Source organism: Diachasma alloeum, unplaced genomic scaffold, assembly GCF_001412515.2.
Source record: "Diachasma alloeum isolate Michigan unplaced genomic scaffold, Dall2.0 Dall_scaffold_00180, whole genome shotgun sequence".
Lineage (NCBI taxonomy): Eukaryota > Metazoa > Arthropoda > Insecta > Hymenoptera > Braconidae > Diachasma > Diachasma alloeum.
This window is the reverse complement of record NW_021680346.1, coordinates 1,093,737-1,113,457: the sequence shown is the minus strand read 5'-3', so window position 1 is coordinate 1,113,457 and position 19,721 is coordinate 1,093,737. Positions and strand designations below refer to the sequence as shown.

At 35.1% G+C, this 19,721-nt stretch overlaps 1 protein-coding gene across 8 annotated transcripts; it reads right to left on the bottom strand.

The window, feature by feature from the left end:
- Positions 1–1,764: 1,764 nt before the first annotated feature.
- On the bottom strand, positions 1,765–19,474 carry LOC107044610 (ral GTPase-activating protein subunit beta). Of its 8 annotated transcripts, XM_015266565.1 has the most exons (19): positions 19,343–19,472; positions 19,217–19,265; positions 17,480–17,900; positions 16,968–16,994; positions 15,988–16,386; positions 13,796–14,056; positions 12,684–12,872; positions 12,126–12,227; positions 11,909–12,049; positions 10,701–10,939; positions 9,986–10,216; positions 9,063–9,216; positions 8,883–8,990; positions 7,899–7,994; positions 7,570–7,710; positions 6,908–6,922; positions 4,849–5,594; positions 3,510–4,333; positions 1,765–3,050 (listed from the first exon to the last, which is right to left on the bottom strand). In XM_015266565.1, exons 2-19 carry the CDS (start codon positions 19,250–19,252, stop codon positions 2,438–2,440), a joined length of 4,743 nt encoding a protein of 1,580 aa, XP_015122051.1. In that variant the 5' UTR covers positions 19,253–19,265; positions 19,343–19,472; the 3' UTR covers positions 1,765–2,437. The 8 variants fall into 8 exon arrangements, with proteins under 8 accessions (XP_015122051.1, XP_015122058.1, XP_015122044.1 ...); XM_015266572.1 differs by lacking the exon at positions 19,217–19,265 and having other exon boundaries at positions 19,430–19,474; XM_015266558.1 differs by having other exon boundaries at positions 19,217–19,472.
- Between the last annotated feature and the right edge of the window lie 247 nt (positions 19,475–19,721).

Here is a 19,721-nt window from a genome sequence, read left to right as displayed (position 1 = left end):
ATGAAAAATTTTTGTCGCAAAAATGGATTTAGTAGTTGAAAAAAAATTGCATTCTCTGTACACGCAAGAAATGTCATTTCTAGCACTACTTCGTTATTCGGTACTCCCATACGTATTTTGCTCCCGAAAAATCTTTGTTTTATGCGAAACAAGGGATAGTAGTTTTTCGTTTCGGCTGTCTAACAATCACAGACAAGAAATGAACCCTTAAATGAAACAATGATAATGATATGATAGCAATCTTGTAACTTAGGGATAAAATATTTCTATATGAGATATTTTCATCCTGAAAAGGCACCGTCTGGTGTGAATTATCCGCCTCTTGAGCCAAATATTTCGTTGCTATTGAAAGCAGAACAATTATTCATGTTTGAGACTTTCAAATTCAAACCAAACAAATTCTTTTTTGACAATTTTCAACTAGCGATTTTGTTGGCGCAAACAAGACTTGTTTAACAACATCTTTGGTTTTCTCTCAGTGTAGTTTAATGATAATAAACATGTGTACGCTAATTTATTTACCGGGAATTCAACGGAACTACTTGGGGTCGATCGCTCGTCTGAGGTCAACGGTAGAAATGCGGGAAATGCTGAGAACTACAAGTGACTAATTGACCGCGGTCAACTGCCCCCAGGCATTTGTATCCATTATACACACGTGGTAAATTCATACGCGTTCGCTGTTGTCTTCTCGCCTCCCACTGCAGGCGCGTACAATCATTCAACTGCTACATTTTTTTATGGAACATCTTCTGATCCAAATCCGCGTAGAAAAAAGGCAAATATCCGATTGATATTTAAAAAATCGTAAAGACTTTCTCTAAAAAGTAAGACGCTTTCTCTTGAAAATTGAAATTCTCTTGAGTTTCTCATGGAACTCTATTATAATTCAATTTGCATATTGATCTTTCAAAATAACTTATTAGGATCTCCTCTATAAAAATCCTTGAGCATAAATTCCCCAAGTTCTTCTTCTCGAATTTTGTAATGAGAAATAAAGAAAAAATTGCATCCCGAAAAATTGAAAAAAAAATATCAAGAGACTGATTTATCCAGAAAAAAATTGAATTTTGTAGACTTTTTTCTAAAGTTATTTTATTTCTCATTTTTGACGAAATTTAAGATTTATGAATTTGAAGACAATTCGAATAATCGGACGAACCTGACGTTTTCATTCAGACCCTTCATAGGTATTACCGATTTTTTTTCTATCAAATAAGCATTCTTTTTAAAGATTAAAAAGACGTGTATGAAATGAAAAAGCTTGTAGAATGTGTTAATAATGGTTGATAAACCCAAATTTTAATTAATTATTCAATGAAAAAATCGCAGATAGAATTCGTCAATCGGATTAATTTCATTCTCTTTCATCCTCTCATTCTCATTCCGTCTCGGCACTGAAAATCCCTCAAAACCTTGAGAATCCCATATTTCCCCCAACACGTCCAACATGACTTGCATTTTTATCCTAGAAATAGACCCGTCATAATTCCGGAAATGGAGCCTATATTTTATCGCCAAATAGGGCCCCTTTATTGAGAAAGAGATAGAGAAACAGATCACTTCATTCTTGGAAGAATCCCATCGTCAATACAAGCGTGTGATAAACTGGTATCGAATCGTCAATAATTGGAGCACTGGAGCAATTCACATGATCTCATACGACCCTTCGTAATCACCTACGTAATAGTACTTTTCATATTATGCTCCATTCGTTTGGCGAATAAATTGTTGATGCAGGACACGACATTAAAGTTGACAGACTTGTTGTTAAAAATATTTATTATTTACTTACATAAAATACAATCGTTGGGTGTAACAGAGAGACTCTCAAAACATTGCCTCCACTAGCACAACTCCTCCATTTTTCTTTCATCATTGATTGCGTGATGTGTATCAATCCGACGATAAGATACGTACAGTACCATTTTATTTATTATCACTGCATGACTCGCGAAAAATTTCAAACGTCCATTAAAAATGTTGATTTTTTTGTAATCAAGCTCTTGACTTTTTTATAAAGATTCCGAGCCAACTATGCGATTTCTACAAATCAGATCTTATTTGAAAGGCTTAAAAAATTCCTTGAAAATGACACTAAAGTTGTTTAATTCGATTCTGCCGTTCTTTAGTTATCGTTGACTAAACAAAGTTTATTTTACATACATCTTCGAATTTGAAAGAAACTAATCAATGCGTCTAAATCTTCGATACCTTCTGAACCAATGATGCGATTTGAGCGAGTCTCATTTTAAAGCTAAGAAAACATTCTTCAAAATGAGATTAAACTCATCGAATTCTACTCTGCCGATCTCGAGTTGTCGCCAATCAAATACCCGTAGTTTCACCACTTCGCCCTGATCTTGAAATTACAACAATTAAGAAGAATGTAAAAACCCGTCTCCATACGACCTTTACCTCGCTCTTCTCTTCAACATCACTGGACAATAGGACTATTGAACAACAGAGTCAACAGCTCCGGCTGCGAAAGATCCCGTTTATACTTCTGCATCATATCCTGAACCTTGAGCCTTCGTCTGACATGAGGTGGGTGATAGCTGTCGTTGTCCAGTCTCTTCCTCCTCGCCATATTGATCGCAGTCTGTCTGACTAGTGTTCCCAAAACCCTCCTGGACACGAGCATTCCATCGATCAAGGGAGTCGCCAGATTGATCCTGGAGACCGGCCCCTGGAGTTTCACCCTCAGCAGACCATTCGACAATGAATGAAGATAAATCAGCAAGACGTCAGAGGCCTGCAAGGTCCTGCAATTTGATTCCAATCCAGTGCTGGAATAAGGGAGCAGCTGATCCACAGGGAAGTGCGCGTAGTCCTCAAGACTCTCCAGCCAAACCACCATGATCTTCGTCTCCATCTGCCCTGGGAATGAGTGTTTAGTCGTTCTCCTCGACCTCACAGGAAATTCTGAGTTTGATGATACACTCGGGGGCCCTGAACTCGTCAGGCTTGACGGCTGCTTCTCCAGGTCCAAGGACATTGTCCTGGAGCTCGTGGTCTGGGAGCTCTGAGGGGCGTATCCACTGTCCACTCTGTAATGATGTAATTTATTCGAGACGTCAAATACTTTTCAAGGCCGTCGGCCAAAAACTAATAAAATTTTCTGTAGAAGTTCAAGAGAATTTTCTGTTGAAATCTACAAGTTCTTCTAGGAAATTCTTTAGTGCAGCTCAATTCGAAGGACAACTGCAACTTTGTTTTAATAATCCAAAAATGACGGCAAAAGGATAATTTCAAAAAGTCAATAATTCCGAAAATTCTTAATAATTTTCATTAAATCAACAAAGTTCTAGAATTCTACCCAATTCATGAACCCTATTCTACCAGAACTCCAATAAAACTACAGAATAATATAAAATATGAAATATTAATAATAAAATATAAAAAATTTAGAAAGAATTGAGAATCGTTAGAGGTTTTTAAATAATTAAAGCATCAAAACAAATCAAAAACTTGAATCAAAAACTTCAAAAATTTGAACTTCTACGAACCTCGAAGCAGCTCTATTCGACGAATGTTCGCTCATACTCCTTTCATAATTGCAATTATAGCTAGTGCTGCAGTCACTACTGCAAATTCCTTGATCCTCAAGACAGTCAGACACCTGATGATTGCTGTTGCTACTCGCACTTGACGTCGCTGTTGGAACGATGAAAGCTATTTCTGAGCTGACATCCGCCCAGTACAAGACGTGAGTGTCGCCACTGTACAGGGAACCCCCATTTTCACTGGCATTGAGCGTCGAATTACTCTGAGACGAACTGATATTCGGAGTTATTCTCCAGGAAGTCGTGACGTGTCCAGTCCACCCCGCGTGATCCCTGACCCTAACAGGCCATCCCAGAGAGTTCAGAAACTCCAGAAAATGATCGGAAACGTTGTCTCTGCTCAAGACATTCGACAGAATGTCCCCTGGCGCCCTCTGGCCGGACTTGACGTAGAAAATGTGAACAGTGTCGCAAGTTCTGGAGTTTGTGTTGTCGAGGCTCTCCAGATCGGCGCAGAAGCCGGGGATCGACGGATCCAGTGCTGTGATCCCGAGGGATCGATCGTTCTCGTCCAAGATCGAAGGGTCGAAGCCGATGAAGCCGAAGTGGCTCAGGAAGAGACGCGCCGTCTGGAACTCGTGGGCATTGCTCGGGGGCTGACACTCCCGGTAGCTCTCACGATCGCTGCTGGAGGCCTTCGACTCCTGATCGATCTGGGATTCAATGGTCATCTGGGAGTCGAGGATCTGGGAGAGCAGATCGTGCTCTTCTTTCACGGATGCGTTGTCGTTCATCACGGCCTCTAGGCTCGGGATTGATTCGTCTACCTGGGGGGATTTTCTTTTTGTTGTTATTCCTGATTCTATTGGATTTCTATGGATTTTGGAACGATTCGAGTGACCAATTTCGCAGCGCTACTGGACTGCACTAGTGATTTGCAGAAGAAAATATATAGAATTTTATCATTCTGTACAACTTTTCTGTTGGGACATTTTTTATAGAAATTTTGAGACATGGATTTTCCATGTTTTTTCCACTCGATTTGTCTTTTATTCATTCAAAAAATCATACAAAGTAACTTGGAAAATTTGAGCCGAGGATTTCTATAGAAAAATCGAATTCTATTGATTTTTTTTATATAACATTTTCCATTGAATAATTGCCCCGACAAACAAGGCGCATAAAATCAGTTCAAAGCGAATAGGAATTCATGAGAATTCCAGAAAATTCGATAGGTTTTTCTTCCAAAACTTTGTCATACATGACATTCGGAATTAATTTTCACGTTCATAATTTCATCATCAAACCATTGAAACAGAACAAAATGAAAGCTCCGACCTACCTTGCAGTGAGGAATCTTGTCGACATTATCAGGAAAGAATCTCGGTTTGTAATCAGTTCGCGGTAGTGTTTCAGCCAGTGGAAGAGGTCTCCCAGGATTCGGGTTGATGCTCTTGACCCCTGACTTATGCCTCGGCAGATGGCGAAGCTGCATCGTCCAGGCGTGCCGGCCGAAGGGTCCCCTGATGACAAGCGTCACTGTCGGATGGGGATCGTTATTGCTGTTAGCTGAATGCTCAGAGGTTCCCTCGAGGATAGCCAGCATGGTTGCGTTCTCAGCCACGAAATACCGGAATCGCTCGACCGCTTGGGAACGAGAGACACTCTCCTTCAGGCTCTGCTCCAAGAGAGACACCTCGTCCAGGAGCGATGAGAGGGATTGAGCCCCGCAGGCACTCGGAAAGTATCCGACTTGCTCAAGAACAATCGTCAGAAGACCGTCAGCTGCGTCTCTGACGCGCATCGACGCCGGCTTTAACTCCTTCTCGTCTTTCATTTTTATCGGCTCACCCGGCTTTCCGACACTCTTTGTCCCTGACACACCGAGCTCAACTACTTCCAGGACTGTTGTCAAACAGTCCTTGTCCTGGAGGAGCTGGGGGTGAGCGGTCAGCCAGGTTGTCAGACAACCGAACGCCGCTACTATCGATGAATGGAGATCCTTGGAGTGGGCCGGGGGTGGACGCCAACATTGATACGTTATGTAGTCGCACAGCCATTTAACTGCTCGTTTGCATTCCAGGGAATCTATTGAATAGTTTTGTAAATGGTTATGGGAGGTGACATTTCATCAAAGCTCTCGCCATTATGAAAATTCAAATCGACTTCTGGGGTGATAAAAATTTGGTTGTCAAAATTGACATTTCACAATTAAGGATTATGAGGGTCAGATTAAGGGTCAGAAGGTCATAAGGGTTACAGTGGTCCGAATAAGGGTCCCAAGGATCAGATTACAAGTCATATGGGTCAAATTAAGGGTCGCAAGGGTCAGATTACAGGTCATAAGGGTCACGAGGATCAAATTGAGGGTTTTAATAAGAGTCACACAGGTCGGGTTAAGGGACGTGAGGGTTTAAGACCAAGTGTCGGAAACTAACGGTCACCAGGGTCCAAATAAGGGTCCCGAGGGTAAAAAAGGGTTATCAGGGTCAGATTAAGGGTCAGAAGGCCAAAAGGGTTATTCACAAGGGTTATTACAGGTCATGGTCAAATTAAAGATCGTAAGGGTCAGATTAAAGATCATATATAGGTCATAAGGGTTACAAGGGTCGCGAGGATTATAATCAGGAGCATATTAAGGATTCAAATGAGGGTCACAAGGGTCAGATTAAGGATCACGACGGTTAGAAATGAAGAATCAGTAACTAAGGGTCGCAAGGGCCAAAATAATAGTGACGAGGGTTTTTTTTAACATTCTTTGTTTATAAATAAATAATTGAAATTGTTTAAACTTTCGGCAATCTCATTTTTTTTAGGCATGAATGCGATTTCTGGTAAAATTCAAATAATTTTTTGGTGGAAAATTGATTGTTTATAAATTATTCATAAAAAGTACTCGGAATTTTCAAATTTGGAATTTATCAGAATATTATATAATAAGTTTATCAAGTGTTAATTGAGGAAGGTATCTCCCATTATCAAACTGTCTCACCGTGAGATTTATGCAACTCGTTGGTTTATAATTTATGAGTGATTTTATAGTGTTTTCAATGCCATTGAGGCGATAACATCTCTGCGTTTGCCTGCTTGTCTAAACATGGAACGTATTATTTCGGAAAGAAGTAATTATTCCGACTCATCTCATTTCAACAGTGAGAATGATTACTTCAGCAGCAAAGTGGTGATGTAAATTGACTTTATGTCATATCGCGGTTAATTTTTCACAAAGAAAAATCAAGCCGTCAATGAAAAATTCTCGTAAAATTTTTTTCATTCCTTTGAGTATCGATAAATTTTCCAAAACGTCATCTCGAATTTGTGGTGAACTTATTATTATTACTTCTTTTTCCTTCACTACTAAATTATATAGATTTCATTAGCAAAATATATTCATGCCAAACCTGTCAATCTCCTCGCTAGTTTGTAATTGAAAATAGAACAGGGATAAATTTTTATAATTTAGATTTTCCAGCCAAATTTTAAGAAATCAAGGGGCAATGTTCGAGATTAAGTGATACATTGATGGAAATCATCTCATTTTTAATATTTTTCTTCTAATAAAATGATTATTAAAAATTATTATTATTATTATTATTATTATTTTAATTATTATTTTCTTTTTATTTTATTTTTTTATAATAACGCTTCGCTTTAAAAAAAACAAAGCAAGTATTTAAAAAATGAGCAATAAAAACAGATATTTCGTTGCGAGAGTAAATAAATATTGTATCTTCAATTATTGTGTACTTCTTCATATCGACTTTCTCGTAATCTCGAATATTGTACTCTCAGATAAAACCCTCCCATTCCAAATAATTTATTATCAGTAATACTAGACTGCCGTTTGCGCACAAATTTGTTTAAACTCAACCAGAAGGTTTCTATCCACATTAATTTCGTTTTTTTTTTCCTCCACAATAGTAATTTCGTTTACAATTTACTTTAGCATTTCTTGAAAATTCAAGTTATGTTTATACTTCTTTAAATGTTGAATATTAAACACTCGTCGTGTCGCATTGCTGGCCATTAGTCTCGTTATTCAATAAAATAAGTGAATCATTACCGGTTTCACGTATGTTGGTCCTCGCCAATCCCGACAGCAACTCAAGAGCAGCCAGGGAAATATTCAGATCGGTCTTCCACGAGGATATTAGCCGATGGCAGACTAGATAGGTAGCCCTCAAGAAGAGGGCATGAGCTGAATCTAAAGAAGATAAATCAGTCTCTCGAATTAATCCAGACCTCTTCCATCGTTGAAAAAAAAATTGGCACATGAGTATTGTTGTAGCTCTCAGAATCGAATGTCAATGGGTTTCATGAAGAATTCAAAAACACTTAACGCACATGAGTGCAACTATAATTCACTGTAAGCGCACAAATGAAAGTATTTACCAAAAGCAGGCGTTTCGTCCTGAACTGTGGACCCGTCGTCCCCCAGGGAGCGGAGGTCACTGCAAATGCTTATTTGACTGGTCGAGTCGCTGCTGGCTATAGAAGCAGCGTGATGATATCGCAATGACGAATGCCCAAAGGTGCAACCAAAATGGAAAATAAAACGAAAAAAATTGCTCAAAATCATAATGCAGGGGAGGTGTGGGGCAATATGGAACTATTAAATAATTAATCATTTTGGAGGAAAATTTTTGATTTTATGGGATTATCAATTTATGATTCATGATTTTATAAAGTCTGTGCATTAATTATAAAGCGTTTTATCATTTCAATATTGTATCCTAACCAATGCAGAACGGATGAAAAAATTTTATAGAAAAACGTTGCGAATTCGTTAGAAAATTCTATTGAATTTCTATTGAATATTAAATATTATTATTAATTTTTGAAGAAAATAGAATGAAAAAAAAACTTGAAAAATTGTTTTTATTGAATATTTTCTATTGAACATTTCAACAGAGTCAACCAAAAACTAATAGAAAGTTCAGTAGAAATCCAATCAAATTTTTCAACGAGTTCACCAGGTTTTTCACATTAATTAATTTCCTAGAAATTGTTAAAAATAATTTTGTGATGTTTTTTTTCCGCTGTATTATCGTGTTTCTAATTACAAAATCAACGAGAAAAACATTCTGCCAAATTAATGCCCAAAAATTCTCACAGCATCAATGCCAATGGACTAATTAAATGCAAGAATTAACATCTATCGAGTGTTTTTATGAATTCAATGTCTTCAGTGCTGATTAAAAGAGTTCCATTTTGCCCGACTATCTCACAGATTTGAGACACGAGCCATGAAGTCACGAAAGCAGTTGAAATACTTCCGAGAAAAACGTAAATAATAAGAAAGAGAGATCTCAAGCTGTCGAAGGATTGATGTGTTATGTATGCATTCTTGCATTTTATTCGGGAAATGAAAATTACCAGACGTCAGTAGATTCGTCGACGTGTCATTGTCCACTGTATCGAGAGGCGCTGATTGCTCGACTTCCTCTGCAGTCGCCGAGTCTTGAACACTCAGGAGTAAACCACCTTGAAAAACGTTTTTAAATTCATCCGAAGGATCTGAATTCATAAAAAAAAATTAATGATGAAATAACGTACCTAATAGCATGTGCGTGTTCAAGGGATCTGATTCCACTTGTAGAGCATTTATCAGAAGATTCATCAGTCTGGGCTTCAGTTGGCCGAATGTCAGTGGAGTTTTATCGGGATTGTTGTCCATTGGAGAGAGTGAGAATTCTCGAATTGGAAGATTCTGAGGAAAATAAATGGAATTTATTGCTGAATTCATTGAGTAATGGCTCAAAAGTTTTTGTGATGACATTTTTTTTTTACGATGACTTTTGCAAATTTTGAACAAACAGAGCATTTTTAAATGTTTTTTTTTTTCAAAAATCAGGTTTCAAATTTATTCAATTATGCGTGAAAAGTTTTTATTAGATCGTTTTAAGTTTCACGATAATATCGACAGCATCACTCTTTCATTTGATTTATACAAGAATTTTCATCATTAATTAGCTAAAATAACTATTCTAAATGAAGATAAAAGAATTGTTCCACTTGTTTAATGGAAAAACTCTCAAGAGAATATTTCGTACAAAGGTAAAACAAGCAGGGATCATAATTAAATTTAGCTTCTGTTAACTGATAATATTACCCAACAATTTTCAATTACCAAATTAATCATCAATCGAATATTCAAATTGCGAAATAATCTATCAACCGGTAATCTTGTCAAAAGTTTGACAACTACATGTCGAATTGAAAAATCCTTTTATGAAATTTATAATTATTTACTCAATAGTTAATAGAAAATTTAAATCATGAATTATTTTCATGTTTTCAAATTTCAAGTAAGATAATAAAATCATAGTAATAAAATTTGCAAATTTGAATAATATTACAAAATATTACGAATATAATGGCTGTCGACTCATTGCTGAAAACAATTAACTAATTAGCAAAAACTAATTACTTCATCTTGATAAAATGGCAAAGGGCGAAAATTTAATTTCCATTCAAACCTGAAAATGTAAAGGCAATGCCAACATCGATATCAGCATCTGAATGGAGGCCCTTCGTAGCTCTATCTTTGAAACATTTGATGATTTCAACTTGAGATCTTTATCAGGCAGCACCAGCTCTAGGGCTGTTAAAACTGCTGGCGCGAGCATCTCAACCCCATCCAGATCCAATCGAAATAGATCGGCTGAGTTTGATAGAATGCTGGCTAGGGTTTCTCCACACTCTCGATTCTATCAAAATTAAAAGAAAACAAAATTGAAAAAATCGAACAAGTGCCCGCCCAATTTGGCAAATTAACTAATTAATTTAATAATTCAATTAATTTTTGTAAGACCTGTCTCAAAAGTTCACTTTTCGAAACCGTTTAGTGTGTGTAAAGTGGTTGCACAAAAGCAACCACTTTACCCCCACTACGGTTCCGAACAGTGAACTCGGCAGATATTACAAAAAATGGGATGTGTTACGCGTGCGTGCGAAAAAGTAGTTCTTTACGCACTTGTAACACAATATACTATTGTCACATGTAGAATCAGTTATCAATTCGCGAGAGATTCTTCCACTACTTCAGTAATCAGTAATAATTTCAGAATATTTTTCCATTTAAGAATTGAAATTGAGACGAAAATGTTTTATTAAAATCGAAAAATTGAAAATACTAAAATATGACGGAAAGTAATGATTAATTTTTAATTATGATTGAGGAGATATGTTCACCTCATCAACTCTGAGCCCTCGATGCATCGCTTGGTAGAATCTAGCTAAATACACCGGAAATATTTCCTCCCCAGTCTTTTTAGCGCAGAATATCCTGCAAAGTGCACCCATGGCTTCTGCCTTCCCTGACTCGTAGCGATCGATGCTCAGGGATGTTGGGATTTCGTTGATTGTTTCTTGAAGGGAATTTGGACCCTCTACTAGCACGGATGACGGTCGCTTTGAGGCACCCACTGGCTCTACATATCAATTAAATTCAAGAGAAATTGCATAATCATAAAATTTATGTTCCGAAAATTTTTATTCAATTTTTGTTTCATTATAAAATTAAATTCAAAAAGCTTGAAAAATGCTTGACCAAGAATTGATGGAGAAAAATCTATTGAGGCACCCACTGGCTCTACATATCAATTAAATTGAATAGCAATTAAATAATTAAAAAATTGATGTTCCAAAAATTTTCATTCAATTTTTTTGTTTTTCATTATAAAATTAAATTTAAAAAACTTGAGAAATGCTTGACCAAGAATTAATGAAGAAAAATCTATTGAGGCACGTACTGGCTCTACATATCAATTAAATTGAATAGCAATTAAATAATTATAAAATTTATGTTCCAAAAATTTTCATTCAATTTTTTTGTTTTTCATTATAAAATTAAATTTAAAAAACTTGAGAAATGCTTGACCAAGAATTGATGGAGAAAAATCTATTGAGGCACCCACTGGCTCTACATATCAATTAAAGTGAATAGCAATTGAATAATTATAAAATTTATGTTGCAAAAAATTTTATTCAATTTTTTTGTTTTTCATTATAAAATTAAATTTAAAAAACTTGAGAAATGCTTGACCAAGAATTGATGGAGAAAAATCTATTGAGGCACCCACTGGCTCTACATATCAATTAAAGTGAATAGCAATTGAATAATTATAAAATTTATGTTGCAAAAAATTTTATTCAATTTTTTTGTTTTTCATTATAAAATTAAATTTAAAAAACTTGAGAAATTCATGGTGAAGAATTAATGGAAAAAAAAATTATTGATTTTTCTCCATTAAAAATCAGAGCTAAAAATGCCAACGATTTTTTTTGGAGAAACTCTTCCATAAAATGTTCTTCATTAATTTATTGATATTCAATTCGACTATATCACTTGAAATCATCAACAAAAATCATTCGTAAATTGTCAACCACTGAAAACTCACGGGGTAAACTCTGCGACCAGCCATCAGTGCCAATGAACGCAGCTTCGAACAGCCACTCACCAAAGAGATGTAGAACTGTATTACATTTTGGTCGTCCTGGAGCCAGTGGGGGTCTGATGTCACTGGTGAGGGATGTGGCAGCTAGAAACCACCGCGTCATGTTCAATGATGCTGTTCGAGGGGAAAAAATGACTTTTGAGGAATAAAAATTTCTTACAAATTGTACTTGACGTTGACGAGGGCCCGGAGTTGGCAATGTTGATCGACGTGTTGGATATTCTACTTGTTGTTAGTCCAATCAACGACGCTTTTGGTATTCCTATACGATAATAAAGATATTCATTACCGGAGAACTATTGAGAAGTAGGAAATTCAATTGAATATGAAGTTGTGTTGGAATTTGAAGCAAAAAAATTCGAGAAAATTGAAAAACTTTGAATACTAGTTGAAATTCTCCTGCAAAACTTTCATTTTTCTACACATCTTTATCTATTGAAACATTTTTTACAAAAATTCTTCGACACGAATTTATTAACTTCGTTTCATTTTTTTTCTCTTTTCGTGTGAAAAATTAAATAAAAAACTCAGGAATTCCTATAGAGAATGTTTCAATAGAATATGTTTCAATTGCATAGAAAAATTCAATTTTATTACTTTTTTTCAATTAATATCTCAATTGTTCATCATTGGCCCCTATTATCTTCGAGTTTAGCCACTCGGTGCAATTTAAAAGGTGCAAATGTCTTGAAAATACTGAGAATAAAGTGTGCTGTACCCTTAGTGACAGCAGATGGTGTAACGCTGAAACTTTTCGCAAGTCTGCGTTGTGTTGGGGGTGTGGGTGAGGGTTGGGGTTGATCCTTGGTTATTTTTTCACCACCAGCACCACCAACTCCAGACACACTGGTGTTCGATAGTCCAGTAGTCGCGCAGCATTCTTCCCAGCAACAAGCTTGAGAAATGCCTGAAAATTTCCATTCACCGTGCCTGTTACCCACGCATGCAAGAATTCAATGGGAAATACGAGGAGTTTCCTTTGGAAATTTCACAATTTTTCGCGCATTTTCCCAGATTTTATTTGCAATAACTTTCAACGGGACTTCCTTGAGATTTTCATAATTGCGAGCTTTTATTAATTATTTTATTCCCTTTTTTGCTGATTTCTTGTGAAATTGATGTGAATTTTATAGAAAAAGAAGTCAAGGGATGTTGAATTTTCTAAATAACGTATTCTGTTGGGATTTTTCTTGAAAGAATTCTGGGGCATGCTATTTTTAACGTTTTATTCTTCCAAGATTATGTAAATTTTCAGATTTTCTTGGAAAATTTTGGATGAAAAACGAAAAAAACTGCAACCGAAAAAAATGGAAATTTTAATTGTTCAAAAATTTCAACAGGAAGAATTTCAAAAGAATAATTCCAGTAAAACAGTAAAAAACCATTGAATTTTTGCTACTCAATATGCATAAAAAAATAAATAGCATTTTTAAGTAGAATTCTATTAATTTTTCACAAATGAATTGATGATTTTGCCATTTTATTTAGTTTTTCATTCATTCTAAATTTGTATTCCATTCATTATTTCAATTCTATTATTTCTCATTTTATTATTCTTCTCATTCTCATTTTATTATTCTTTGAACATGTTTATCCCAAAAAATTGGGGAAAATGCTCTCCATTTCAATAAAAATCAGCAGAAAAGCACTAGAAGGTTCAATTAAATGTTTTCATGCGTGAATCGACGTATCATAGTCCCCACCAGTGCTGATATAGCCAAGAGAAGATGTTCAGACTTCAGAATGAATTAATGTCGAACCGGCCGCAAGACATTTTGTCAGTGCCAGAACAATCGAAGAAGAAGAAGAAGAATTAATGTTGTGACTCACCCAGAAACGCATCGACTTGTCCTGCAATTCCTTTGATTGCCTTAAGAAATATCTGAGGCAGTGCTTGCAGACACGGATGCTGACAGGGATCGATGACACTGGGACTCGTTATCGCGTACTGGAGGAAGGCTTGGGTCTGGGAAACTACAGCTGGTCGACACAGATCCACTGGATCGCCAACTGTTCGTAAAAGACGGTACCATGCCTGCGCTACCGCTTCGTCGGACATGGTTGGGGGTATGAGCTGGGCATCTTCATCGCCTGATTCAATTCAAATAAAAAATTGATCAATTCAGTGAAGTGTTGATGGAATATTCAGAAGTGGTGAAGCGCAATGTTGAGACTTGCAGAAAATTCACGCATCAAATCATTCTGTTTAAAGTAGCTCTACGCGCTGTAATTTTCGATATTTTCAGTTTTTACATTTTTCAACTAAATTGCATGGAAAAAATTTGAAAAAATCCATACCCAGTCAGTATTATCTAAATTAATTTTCGCAAAATATTGATATATTTTCAAACATTTCCTTCTTATAAATAAATAATAAAACTTGTTTGCAAAAAGGTGGATTATTTTTTATGAGGTATCAAGAAAATTCTTCATTTTTTCACATCTAATAAAAAACAATTCAGATTTTAATCTTTGATTACAATCTTTGATTACAATGGAAATGTTGATTTTCATATAAGACACTGGGTTAAATCCTGATTTTTAAACATTTCTTCTTCGAAAAACCAAAACGATAATTACATTGAGAAAAAAATTAGAATTCCAAATCTAATCGAGTTTTCTACAATTTTTTTTGCAGTTTTCAATAATCTTTGAATTTACCGTAAGGGTAGAGCAACTTTAAGACTTGCAGAAAATTCATGTATCAAGTCATTTTGTTTAATTATGCATCTCCATATGTCCGGATTTTTTCTCTTAAAATTACTCATTACCAAGATCATTTGATCACTTAATAAAGTCAATTCAAATCGTCAAATTTGTGAATTAAATTGGGTGAGAAAAATTTGAGGAAAATGTGAATTTCAGCGACATTAAAATTACATTTTGCAGAGATTCATTTTTTAAAATATTCGTTGTCTATAAATAAATAGTTAAAATTGTTTAAACCTTATTTTTTGAGGCATGAAATGGATTTCTGGTGAATTTCTGAAGAATAAATTTGTTATGGTTCCGAACAAATGATTTTTGTGGTGGAAAATTCATTGTTTATAAATTATTTATTGGAAATGTTAGTAATTTTCAAAAATTACAATTTTAAAATCATTTCGTCAATCTTCCTTCAACAGTAAACTTTTTTAGTGTTTTTGCAGATTTAAAAAATGGATTCTAAAGGTTCAATTTCGAGATTCAAATTCAGACCTGCAAGATTTCAATAATAAACAGGGATCGGCAAAAATTGTCAAGTAATTTTAAAAGAAGTTGAGCGTAGATTAATTACAGTTCCGTACTTTTCGATTTAAATGTGAAAATAATTTTTAATTCTCAATTATAATCAATCAGTTAATTCTAAATATCTGAATTTAATTGATGATTAATTAAATATTTAAAGAATTGAAAATGTTGATTGATAATTATTAAAATAAAAATGACCATAAAATAATTTCAATTCTGTTTTATGATTTTGCCTATCTCTGGTAATAAAATCATTGAAATGTCCGGAAATTTAGGGATTAAATAGGACTCAAACAGTAGTCAATTCGTTAATATCACTTTTAAATTTTAATTATTGGAGTAATCAACAATTTAAACATAAAATTTCCGAATTATTCATTAATCAGCAATCTAGTTAGGAAGATTGATGATTATTTAAAAGAAATTCAGTATTATTTTCTTAATAGAAAATTAACACTGCCATATTATAAAATATTTAATTCACCATCAATAGGAAATTAAGATTATCAATTATTTTACTATTTCAATTTCGATTAGTATTTTTACCCCTTAATCAATGTAAGTCGGAAGTTCTTTTAATATTGAAGTACTGTAATAAAAGTAGAGAAGCATTTCACCGGAGAAAAAATTGCCAAAGCACTTGGATATCATCCTCAGAATCATTTGATCTTGGAGACGAGTCCATAATTACTATGAAAATTAGATCTTTGACATTTTTTAAAAATCCTAATAATTTTTTTTAAACTTATTCATTTACGTTTCACCACTTCACTAATGATTTCATAACATACTGATCTTCAATCCCGGGAACATCGGCCCATACATGATGTTTAATAGTCTCGCAGTTAGAGCGAGACAAACGCGATTCCACTGTTCGATCAGAGCGAGCCGATGTCGCCACCGGAGGCATGACTCCCTCAGGGTTCTCCACAGAGGTGGAGATGGGAATTTTTTCTCGCAAGCAACCAGCCAGACCTCAAGCAAAACCCCGAGGACTCTCTCGCAAAGCTGCTCACCAGCGTCCTCTCGAACTGCTGGAGGAGCCAGCAACGAGTCATTGATTCCAATGAGGAACAGCAGGAGACTCTCCCAAGTCTCGCCGTCTAGAATTGCTGGTCCTCTGGCCACTTGCTGGAGGGTCCTCAGGACTCGGTGGCACAACACAGCTTGTCTGTTTATCGTATCAGTACCTGATGATCATCATTAGGTTTTTGTTATTTAATTTTTTTGTGCACCCACTTCTGGAAAAATTTCACAGAAACATCTTGCGAATTGGCTGGACAATTCTATTGAAATGCTCAATAGAAATGTTTAATAGAAATGCTCAATAGAAATGCTCAATAAAAATAATAAAAAAAAAAGTTCTATAGAATTCTCTGTATTCTCTGCATTTTATAGAATTTTCGGTAAAATTTCCTCGGCTAAAATTTTCCAAGTTTTTTTTTGATTGATTTTATTGGTGAAAAGGAGAGGAAAACAGAATGAAAAAGAAACTTGGAGAATTGAGAGAATTATATAAATATCTGAACATAAAAATCGAATTTCATTGATTTTTCCCATAAAATAGATTCTATTGAATATTTTTTACTAAAAAACGTGTACTAAAGCATTAGAATTGGCCAAAAACTAATAGAATATTAATTGAAGTTCAATAGAAATCCAATAGAATTATTTATTGGATTCGCCAAGTTTTTCTATTAAATTTTTCTGTGCGTGAAATATTCAATGAGATGAAAATGTGTCATGTGGTATTAGTAGAGTATTTTGTTACCTATATCCAGATATAAAAACGGCCAGACTACGGAAAGATTACCAGGATGAGTTGAAAGTTTTCTAAATCATCTTCAGAATGAGAATCTGAGAATTGTCAGAGCACGTATGATAAAATTGAAGAGAAAGTGCAATCTCATTCGCTATAAAATCCCATGAACAGTTGGACTTTAATAGAATTTTATAGAAATCAGCAAACTTGAATTTTTCTGCTCTTATTCTCATGAGATTCATTCTCTAAAAACTAGTTGCATTATTTTTTTTTCATCTTTAATCCAAAAATCTGGAATTTTTATGGAAAAGAAATCTCACAGAATACGAAAATCTAAATCTGTTAATTTCCTTTTAATTTTTGAATTACAAAATTTACAGAAATGAGAAATTTTAGAGGCAATCATTGAAAAAACAGATGGAATTGAAATGAATTTCTGAGCAATTTTCCAGAACTTCCCCTCAAATTTCCTCATACGTAAACCACAATTGCGATAATAATTGTGAATAATATTCTCTTACCTTCGCCTTTCCTTGGCACGAATAAATTATGAAAATGGCTTATGATCTTTCTGGCATAGAAATTGGGATCCTCGATGATAGGTTTTGGAACTGAAATCTTTGGTGATGTGTAGAGGGCGGAGAGCCACTCGCAGTAGACATTAACGCAGTCACGTACGGTGTCGTGTTCTGCTAGGGGTAGGGAGAGACCGAAGCAGATGACTTCCATGCACCACTGGACTTCCCGGTCGGTGTTGAGGGGACTAGTCTCGGCTGCTTGGGAAATGCCGAGATTTGCGGCCAATTGTTTGACGACTGACAGGGCCACTTCGCGACCAGCCCCTGGGGAAAATTTTTCGAGGACACTTCGACTCTCGTCCGAGCCTCTTTGGATTAGGGGGCTTAGGGATGCCCATTCGGAATACATTCCTCCTCCGGAATCCTGAGAATTATCGTGGGAAATTAACTGGGGAGACGGATGTTGAGAGCAACTGATCTCAGATTTCATTAAAAAACCTGGAGAATTCTGTAGAGAATTCTATTGGTTTTTTATTCAACTTCTATTCATATTTTTATTAAGTTTTGGGCGATTCTATTGCGGAATTCCGCTTGACTGCGACTTTTTTTTTATAGAAAATGTCGAATAGAAACTGTTTTACAGAAAAACTCAGGATTTTATTATATTTCTATATTACTTTTTCTATTGAGACATTTTCTACAGAAATTCCTCGACATGAATTTTTTTTTCAGTGTTTTCCTTTTCTGTATTAAACATCGAATTCTATTAATTTTTCTATAGAATATCTTCAGATGAAGATTTGTATTGAAAAAAACACGCAGAAGTGCTACCGAATTTTTTTATATATTCAGCCAAAAACTAATAGAAATCCAGTAGAATTTTTTTTTCTATGAAAATACTTCGACGTTGAAGTGAAAAATTTTGATAGAAATTTTATTGAAAAACCTAGCGAATTGTATAGAAAATTTCGAATAGAAACTGTTTCACAGAAAAAATCAGGATTTTATATTTCTATACTACTATTTCTATTGAGACATTTTCTGGAGGAATTGCTCGACATGAATTTCCTTTTTTTTTCATTCTGTTTACCTTCTCTTTATTTAAAAACGGATTCTATTTATTTTTCTATAGAATATTTCCAATAAACATTTATATTGATAAAAAAGCGCAGAAGTTCTACCGATTTTTTTTATGTATTCATCCAAAAACTAATAGAGAGTTAATAGAAATCCAATAGAATTTTTTAGCAAATTCGTTAGTTTTCCCTATAAAAATACCTCAAAATTGAAATGAAAAATTTGGATAGAAATTTTTCCGTTTTCCATTGGAAATAATTCACCTTTAATATTCAATAGATTTCGATTTTTATACAAAAAAAAAACAAACAGTCTAGATTTTTATTTTTCCACATAAATTATTAACTTGAGATTTTCTCCGTGAAAATTCTTGGTCATATTTTTTTTCATTTTCTTTCCTATTTTTTTTCTTAGTTTTTAATCACAAAATTAGAAACGAAAGCAATTAATTGTGACCTGACACCAGAATTGTGACATTTTGACCTAAATGTTCGCGTATTATCTATCAACAATTAATTCCCGTCAACATCCACCTGAATACACAATTAATTACCCCTCAACAATTATGTACACAAAATTTTTTGAACAGCTAAACCGCCTAGTCCCCCCTATTACCCCCCCAACCATGCATGCGTTTGTATAATTAAGAAGTGTTGAAATTACCTTTAGATTAACTCTGTTAAATACGCCCAAATTCATAGATTACAATCAGCTATAACGGTAATCATACACAAGTGAATATAATCGTCCAGATATTGCAAACACTTGGTCAATAAGTTAGTTAACAACCTCATTAGTTGCGTGAAGCTACAGTTGTAACAGAACAATCGAAAACACCTGTGAAGTGGAATTGTTAGCGGTATGTGTCAAACGCACATTATTTTTTTGGCACTTCAGTCCAACTTCAGTCATGACAGGTCGGAACATATGGGGGGGGAGGGGGGTAGTTAATTGGACTCTCAGATGGACACATTCTGGGGAAAATGGCGACAGCAAGGAAGAAATTGTTTTACAAGTGCGGGGTGGGGGAGAGGGGTCGTTTGTACATACAATCTTAGATGGATAGACACCTTCCGTTTTGGACACGTTCTAGGGAAAAAGGCGATAGTACGAAGGCGGTGGAATAGATGGGCACGGAAATTTGTGGACACATTCCGGCGGGGGGGGG

Bases quoted from the DNA above. Each gene is read 5' to 3' on its own strand.
- LOC107044610 (XM_015266572.1), bottom strand. From the start codon at position 19,465: ATGACTGAAGTTGGACTGAAGTGCCAAAAAAATAAT. The intron at 17,901-19,429 runs GTGCGTTTGACA...GATAATTCTCAG, and splicing joins TGAAGTGCCAAAAAAATAAT to GATTCCGGAGGAGGAATGTA. The intron at 16,387-16,967 runs GTAACAAAATAC...GATGATCATCAG, and splicing joins GTTTTTATATCTGGATATAG to GTACTGATACGATAAACAGA.